An 8,427-nucleotide genomic window follows, 5' to 3' on the forward strand; every position below is an offset into this window, starting at 1 on the left:
TTGCATTGTATACAGTGGTGCTGCTGGAAGACCTCTGTCTTCAGTGCACACCTGCATCAGAAGCACAGGATTTTGACAGCATATCCTGCCACTCGCTGAAGTTGATAGTTAGACTTTGAAGCTTTTTGGGGGGAAAAAAAAGGAGAAGTTAAGTATGCTTTATATATATATATATATATATATATATATATATATATATATATATAGTATCTGTCTTATAGTTTGTTAAACCCATCTAATTTACGCTATGAAATTGTCCATATCATTATGCAAATCGGATCAATTTCCTGTTCACAATCACATCCAAAAGTCTTCCCCCACCCTTAATTGTTATCTTAATTAGCTTTTAGTATTTTCATTTGCATTTTGAATTGCTGTGAAGGACCTAAAGGCCTGCCAAGGAGAAGCGTTTCTACTGTTAGAAGGAAACCCAGCTAAATTCTATTACTCATTACTGGCTTTGTGCCACTACTGGAAGCAACTTCATAGTATCTTATAATGTCATTGTGGTAATTGACCTATCAAGCTTCTCCTTGCTAAGGTGAAATCCATTTTTTCCGCAGTAACTAGAGTCCTAATTTACTATCATATTATGTTAAATATGGTCTGGGATTTAGGTCCCTGACTGCTGTTCGCAGTATCCCAAAAAGCTTAACATGCAAATATCACTGCAATCTTTATAATCGGTCTTACACATGTCATAAAATAAGGTCAAGACAACAGCTATCCTTGTAATAAGTTACTAAGACAACATGTCCATTACTTCAGGTAAGGCTAATATTGTCTGACATGTTACTATGACTACAGCAAATTCAGTCGAATTCTGATGATGGGTGGGAGTTCTGGGGGTGGTCACATATTATAAGGTTATTCACCCCAAAATATATCTGTAAATTGTAAGTTTGAGCAATGTACTGTTCTCCGTGAATAGAAATTCAGCAGAATTTTTATTATAGCCTCCTATAGGAGAAGAAAACAGCTTGTGGCTCCAAATTAGTACAAATAAACCAAATTGTGTACAAATATTATTAGCGGTTTATGTTCATTTCATTTCACTTTAAATAATTGTGTTTTTCTCTTCTTATATAATCTGCTTTTAATCCATTTAGTATAATATTACCTCCTGTAAACAAGCCACATTTGGATTTCCTTACCCTAGAACAAACTATTAACATTAATGATCCAATTTTATTTTTCTACTCGGTAAATGACATTTTTTCATCTAAATCTCGGTGCCTCACATGCTGGCGACACTCGGTGTATATTTTATGGTTTATATACTCATTTGCTTCTGTCACTAATGACCTTTTGTACTGTAGTTATGAAAACGCCAACTCACAAAACTGTTCCTAAGCATTTTATATGCAATTATAGCCCCGATAAGAAAAGATAAGCTACCGGAGCATTCCGAGATGACAGCCCTGACTCCCCTTTTAGGTGTATAAAATAGAAAAGCTCAGTGGGAGTTGGTAGTTTATTGCTTGTTAAATGGTTTATAAGTATACCGATGAGATGAGGGAATATGAAGACACTGTATTTGATCTGCCCAGATTCTCCACCCAAAACTTTCTTTCATACAGGTTTGGGGTGAATTGTTTAAAAAAAATAATAAAAACTTGCCATGTTGGTTAAGCCTGATGGGAGGAAACGGAGCTGAGCTGCCCAAAACTGAAACACAAAAAACTGGTGATAGATCCTCTCTTTGTACTTCTGTCCCAGACACCAGCAGAGGGGGACTAAACAGCCATATTGCCTTTCCAAAGTGAACAATTGGGCAGAGGGTGCAACTGTATTACACATATAGTCTATGTTCCCATTTCGGGAACATATTGGGCAAAGGCGGACATCTTGTTATATAGACAGTTGCTAATATAGATCACGATCTTTATAAACAGCTGTCTATATTATGAGATGCCCGATATGAGTGTGTTTCATCACAGAGAACATGTCTGCATGTGTACATTAGAGATGAGCGAACCTGCCGGATTTCTGGTTTGTACGAACCAGAAATCTCGGCATCTGACTCACGCTGTCTGCCGGCTCCGTGCAGCGGGTGGATACAGCTTAGGGAACGCCTAGAAAACTGGGATACAGCCTATGCCTACAGCCTAACTCTTTACTGAATCTCGCTAAATATGTTTAAAGGTATTTTGAGGGTATGTTCAAACTATAGAATTTTCCTTGAGATAATTCCATTATGGAATCCGCAGCAGTAATCTGGATTGGATTGGATTTCTGTTGAGGATTTGCAGAATGTGTTCTAAAGATTTACTTAAAGGAGTTGTCCACCTTTACAAACTTTTCATAATGTTTATGATAAGGAACTTACAGAGAATGTGTTCACTGTGGGTCCATTCTTTGTAACTATGCCCATTTGTCCCCCACTAAAACCCCAGGGTGGTGTGGTGGCAGATGGCTCCACTATCTATATATGATGGCCTATGGAGAAGCATGTGGCGGTGTCACTCTGCCTTTTCCATAGCATTATACTGAGTTTAAGCAAGGAGCATAGACTTAGTGGAGGAGGCGTGTATCATCACTTGCTCCTTCACAGAGTGCCATGTATAGAGCTGTCTGCCATGACACCAGGAAAGGGGATCGGCATGGTTACAAAGAATGGGCGTACAGTGCAGGCACTCTTTGTAAGTATGTGCCTCACAATAAACAGTACTGTAATTTTGTTTGTTTGTTTTCATAGCAGGGTTTTTACATCGCAAACTAAATACCTAATACTCATGTGAACATGGCCTGAGGCTAATTTCCAGCATGTTTTTTCAAAAGCAGGAATGGATTATTGTCCATACTAAGAACCACTTCCATTCTCGATGAAAAAGACATATGGAACAATAAATCTCTGGAATGCGAAGCCAGCCCTAAAATTGATGTATAAGCAAATGTATTCTTCAATCCATAACTGATTTTAAGGATCTTTTCTTCTAGACATTAAAAAGGGAACCTTCTTTTTTTTATTTCCAATGGCCGAAAAAATTATTCTAGTCACAAAGTGATGACATAGATACAGTACCCTGATCTGACAATTGTGGTGTTATTACATCTGACCAGGACACATTTTCTTATTTTGGTAGTAAATAAAGGAATATCCCATTCAATGTCGACAAGCAGAGATTCTGAAATGTTCTTGAACTTTTCAATATACAACTTAGAACCACCAAAACCATTAGTGCACTTTGTATATTGCCGCTAAGATTGATAAGGTAAGAAAACACCATGTGAAAAGAATGGAAGGCCTCCCAATAGAAATGTGAAATATGTATTTATGCACTTAATATTACATCGCATCCTGTCATGTGCTACATGCATTATTCAAGGAGTGAGACATTGAAAGATTACATTATAGAATTGCATAAGTCACATTTTTCTAATGTATTGCTATCAGAATCCCTCCATTCGCAAGTTGCAACAATCTGATAATAAATTGCATGGATGTTGGAAATTTGGAATGCCATAGAAGTGCCATGAGCAAGCACAGTGACTATTTATAGCAGTATATATTAGATGCTAAGACAGGCCGCCATGATGTATGCCAGATTATAGACTGCTGACATAGACCTGGGAATGTAAAAACCTTGTAGCTCTGCAGGTCACAATTCAGTTAGTATAATAAATGGTGCTCCTTAAAGGTTATGGACCCCTTTGAAAATAACTTTTTTTAACTCTTGCTTTGTGCTTACTAGACTGGATTCATCTGTAGTATTTGGGTTAGCACTGGGTCAGTTTTCAAAGCTCATTTTGGTCATCACAATGCAGAAAAGGGCTCCAGTATAGTGTTCAAACTATAGTTTTTGTAAAAACACGACCAAAATGAGTTCAAAATGGTGGCTAAATACTATATGTGAGTACAACCTAAAGCCATGTTCCCACTGCGTAAGACGCCGGCCGTTCCATGACCTGACCGGGTCATGGAATGGCCGGTGTCAGAGAAGATCACCCCGGCCGGTAATGCAGTTCGGACTGAATGATCTTTGTTTCTGCTGAATTTGAATGCAGGCGCTGGAACAGCCGCACGCTCCATTGTGTGAACTGACAGGTTCAGTTTTTTGTGGGGCTGCTAGCGATCCCGGCCAGAGTGTATACTATGTGTATACACTCCGTACGGGATTCCATAGAGGGCAGCCCAAAGTAAGTAGCATATTAATCATGGCCGTTGTTGCAAATCGGCAACAACGGCCGTGATTAATATGCCACTTACATTGTGTGAACATAGCCTAATGGTGCAAAAACCTTGCTTAGTTTCTCTTCTGTAGCCTCATACAGTTTCTGTATGAGCTCTATTTTCTCTGTATACTTGTACACAGCCCATGTGATTATCCCTGCAGACTGCCTTTGTCTGCTGTCCTATCTACAGCCTGTGTGAAGCTGCCTTTCAAGGAAAATCCCCTGTCTGTCACTACTCTGAGCTGTTGTGTAACCCCCTCCCATCTGCTACCTTCAAAGGAGAAGTCCGTCCATTTTTAAAAACTGGCAGCCGGTAGCAGGAAGAGAGAATTTGATCAGGAGTATGAACTTACCTCTCCTCATTCCTGCTGTGAGTGGCTGGACTGGCTTCAGGACTGGCTTCATGGTGTCATCACAACTCAAGTAAAAGTGCCTTCTGGAGGGGGTCCTGAGGCCTGTCCCGGCTGATGGACTGGCCGCTCAGCCAATCAGTGACTGGAGCGGCGTCCTGCCCCAGTCACTGACTGGCTGAGCAACGAGTCCATTAGCCGGGTTTTGACATGTCAATTCCGGAGATCCTGAAGCCCAGCAGGGGGCCCCAGACCGGTCCTGCCACTCACTGGAGGCACAGGGAGAGGTAAGTTCGTACTCCAGATCAAATTCTCCCCTCTCGCTACCGGCTGCCAGATTTTAGAAAACTGCTGGACTTCTCTTTTAACACTGAGAGAGCTAGATGTCTATTTTATGGACTTATTTTTTTCTGAGTATCAGCTACATAGTAGGAATTCTTTAATGAACACTACTTAGAAAGTTGCTTCATGTTGCATTAAGGAAACAAAAAACAAACAAAAAAAAATTTAAATCCGTGCAAAGGTGTCCATAGCCTGGGGTCTCTCCCTAATAGCGTGATAATTTATTTTATTTTTTTTTCAGTTGAGAGTTCACTTTAGGATTCCTAGGAATGATCCACTCTAAATGTCCCTGAACCTGTTTTGCTATGACAACGACCTTTAGCACCATGTGAACATACCCAACAGTGCATGTATGCAGGTAAAAACATAATGCTTAGTGATGCTTGGAGTCCTAGAATCACAGTCAGCATAACAAGCAATAAAACAGGGTTATTTGGGCAACGATTAAATAAACTGCACCTCCCATTTTAATTACATGTTAATCTTACATAGATCTTACCTAGGTAAATCTGTATACTTGATTAGTTCTTTGCACTATACTGATAAGGCTTAAAAGGCAGAAGCAGCTCAGTCTACAAATGATACCAGAATGAGAGTCTAAAGGTGGCCACACACTTTCAGATGAACTTTTGACAATTATTTCTCCCAACATCCCCTTAAACAAGCACATTGGGCATGGCCGAACATTCACTCAGTCAGGAGGCCGCCGTACACCATAGATGGTTGTCTAACTTCACATTCTGGTGTTTTGGACCTTATTATATTCAAGCATGGTCTAATGCTCTCCGATCTAGAAAAAAATAGCTGCTTCTTCTAAAAACAGTCTGTTCTCAGGTTGTGTGTGGTATTTCAACTTGCCTCCATTCACTTCAATAGAACTGTAATACTTGTCCAATTCTTGACCACCCCTATAAAAGGCACATTTTTAAAACATAGGACTTGTTAACTAAGCGGGAGTATAAATTGGACCTTGAAGTCTGGGTGGGTCAAAAGAACCGTCTGTCTCCTATAAATACTATAAATGATAGTTTTCAGTAAGGGGACACGTTAAAGGTTTTGCACTGGGGCCTAGGAGCTTCTAGATCTAATTCAGCAACTGGGTATAGTTGTTACAATATATTAAACACTTTATTTGTGCCTTGCAAAGTATATGCAGCGATCACTTGATTTTCATAAAATGACTTGAGTTCTACCACCGTAAATTTGCTGTCGTAGATCTGGATCCATCCAGTTTTTAAGCCTGGAGGCCTTTACGGGAAGAGACACTGATAAAATACCTGAGCATGGCCGCAAATGCAAGTTGTCACTTATCAACTCGCCAGGTGGATTTCAGTGATGTCATTGTGCGTAACTAACTGCTAACACGCTGTATTAGGCTACAGGCAAGTGGCTTGTCTGCATAATGCACAGGCACACCCAGGGTGGGGCAGCACAACAGCCGTAGATATTAGTTATTATACAGAGGTATTCATGAAATGTCGTAATAAAGGAGACGCCCTCAGTCTATGTTTTGTTCAGACAGGACCACAGATTTTAAGATCCTATGTATTTAACCACTTCTAAACTGTAAATTCCATGGTGGGATATCCTATTCCCAGGTCTATATTAATGTAAAGCAAAAATACTGTGTAGTTCATGAATATCAGGATATCATGCTAATAAGAAAATTAAACTCCTATGATGCTGACACTTATAACGACTTAATAAAATTTAAATTTTTAAGATGCTTCTTTTAATAATTTATTCCATTCAAATTAAACAACTATTAACGTGATAGACTGGGAGATTTCAGTTCAATTAAACAGGAGGAGTAACACAATTACAATGATTAAATTGGTATAGACAACAGATACAACCTATTTGGATTCTGATAAATAATGTGATGTCAAATCTCTAAAGGCCACTTAGCAGTAATGTTATTCTAAACCTGCAGTTATCACAGTAATACAATTATAATAGAGGTGAATTTAGACATATGGCTTCATTATAATGTATTAACTCTATTTAACCCTAACTGAGCAGCGTGTAGTCAAATTTGCTATTTTAGGGAAGCAATGTAACAGGTTTTTTATTGGTTTTCCTAGACTCTAAAACTTCCTAAAACTCTAAGCAAGAAAGTCAAATACATAGTTATTTCCTTACTTTCCCAGTTGAGTCTACGTGAATTGAATTAAACTTATTTGTTGCAAATATCAAGTGTATTTACTTTTCCATCTTATAAATGAGTAAATGTTCAAACTAGTTAAAAATATAGTTAAATATTTCTTGTCTTTATTTATTCTGAACTATGTAAGCTATCAGATTTCTTTGTCTGCCAGTCTCAGACTAGTTCTGCTATGCCTAGTTGCACTAGTTGTAACCATTACACCCATTTCGCTCATTCTAGATGGAACTAATAAAAATATCAACACTTACTTCTTTGACATATTTCTCAGCCTCCACCGTCACAGTATTGTGATTCTTGTGTTCTTGGAACATACACAGGTAGCAGATGCATGTCTGGTCTGTTTGACAAAACAGCTCCATAGTCTTGCTGTGAAGAGGACATTTTCTAGCTTCAAAGTCCCTAATGGGATCCAGCAGCTTATGGTCCCGGAAGGCAGCTCCTTCCAGATGGGGTTTAAGGTGAGCTTCACAGAAGGAAGTCTGGCAGACCAGACAGGACTTAACAGCTTTCTTCTTGTCGTCAATGCATGAGTCGCAGAGGACATCATCAGATTCTATACTAGACCCTAAACTTCCACGAACAGACCTTCGACCTTCTAAACTTTCATGGCCAGGACTTCCAGGAGCCTTGGTATCAGGTCCACTAAAAAGATTCAGACGAGTGAATTTGATACTTCCAACCCCAGAACTAGTTTTTAGCAAGGATCCTTTGACACCTCCTTGGTCAGGTCCAGGGCTACTTTGAGTTTCATCCATACTTGAATTTGCAGAATCTTGATGGAAACTCTCATTGCCATGTTCAGAATGGGAGCCGTTGGCTGTCTTTACGTCTTGATCTTCCATAGTTTCTCTTCTTGGCTTCTGGAGGACTCGAGTTAATACTGTGGATTCTCTGTGCTGTTTAAGGATCACAGGTAGAGCAAAGAAAGTTCTCTGATAAATATCTGACTGTGACTCACACCTCGTCTGAAGAAGAAACCTGATTCCTGATGAAGGACAGCAGAGGAGATATGATGAAGAGATGAGACAGCTAAGGTTACACAATGTGATCCACACCCAGGAAGCTCTGAGAACATTCCTGCCCTGCCCTCTTTTACAGAATGAAACTTCTTTTTTAATTATTTTTCTAGCTGGCTGCAACCTGTCCTAGTTGTTGGTGTGGACAATTATTTTCTGGCTCTACAACCTGCTGATCAGGGACTTTATAAGTGCTTAGTGCCCTACATAGGACTTTGGTTAAGTTTATTATCTATCGGAAAACCACAATAAAGCAATTGCGAGATGATTCCTTATAGTGATAAGTATTGAAATAATCTCAGTAATATTCATTACTGTGGGAAAATGGTCAAATAATACATAGAAGATGACATTTTTGGACAACTAAAGGTTGTTA

General features: G+C 39.3%; 1 protein-coding gene across 2 annotated transcripts in view; it reads right to left on the minus strand.

Moving 5' to 3' along the window:
• The window catches only part of TRIM29 (tripartite motif containing 29), a 40,344-nt gene extending 32,188 nt beyond the window's left edge, over positions 1 to 8,156 (minus strand). The window contains exon 1 of one of the 2 annotated variants that reach the window (XM_069948370.1): positions 7,284 to 8,156. In XM_069948370.1, coding sequence (XP_069804471.1) covers positions 7,284 to 7,877 — 594 coding nt within the window. In that variant the 5' untranslated portion in view covers positions 7,878 to 8,156. The remainder of the gene's footprint in view (positions 1 to 7,283) is intronic. The other variant, XM_069948371.1, reaches the window with a different exon arrangement.
• Positions 8,157 to 8,427: the final 271 nt, after the last annotated feature.

This window comes from Dendropsophus ebraccatus, chromosome 12, assembly GCF_027789765.1.
Source record: "Dendropsophus ebraccatus isolate aDenEbr1 chromosome 12, aDenEbr1.pat, whole genome shotgun sequence".
Classification (NCBI taxonomy): domain Eukaryota; kingdom Metazoa; phylum Chordata; class Amphibia; order Anura; family Hylidae; genus Dendropsophus; species Dendropsophus ebraccatus.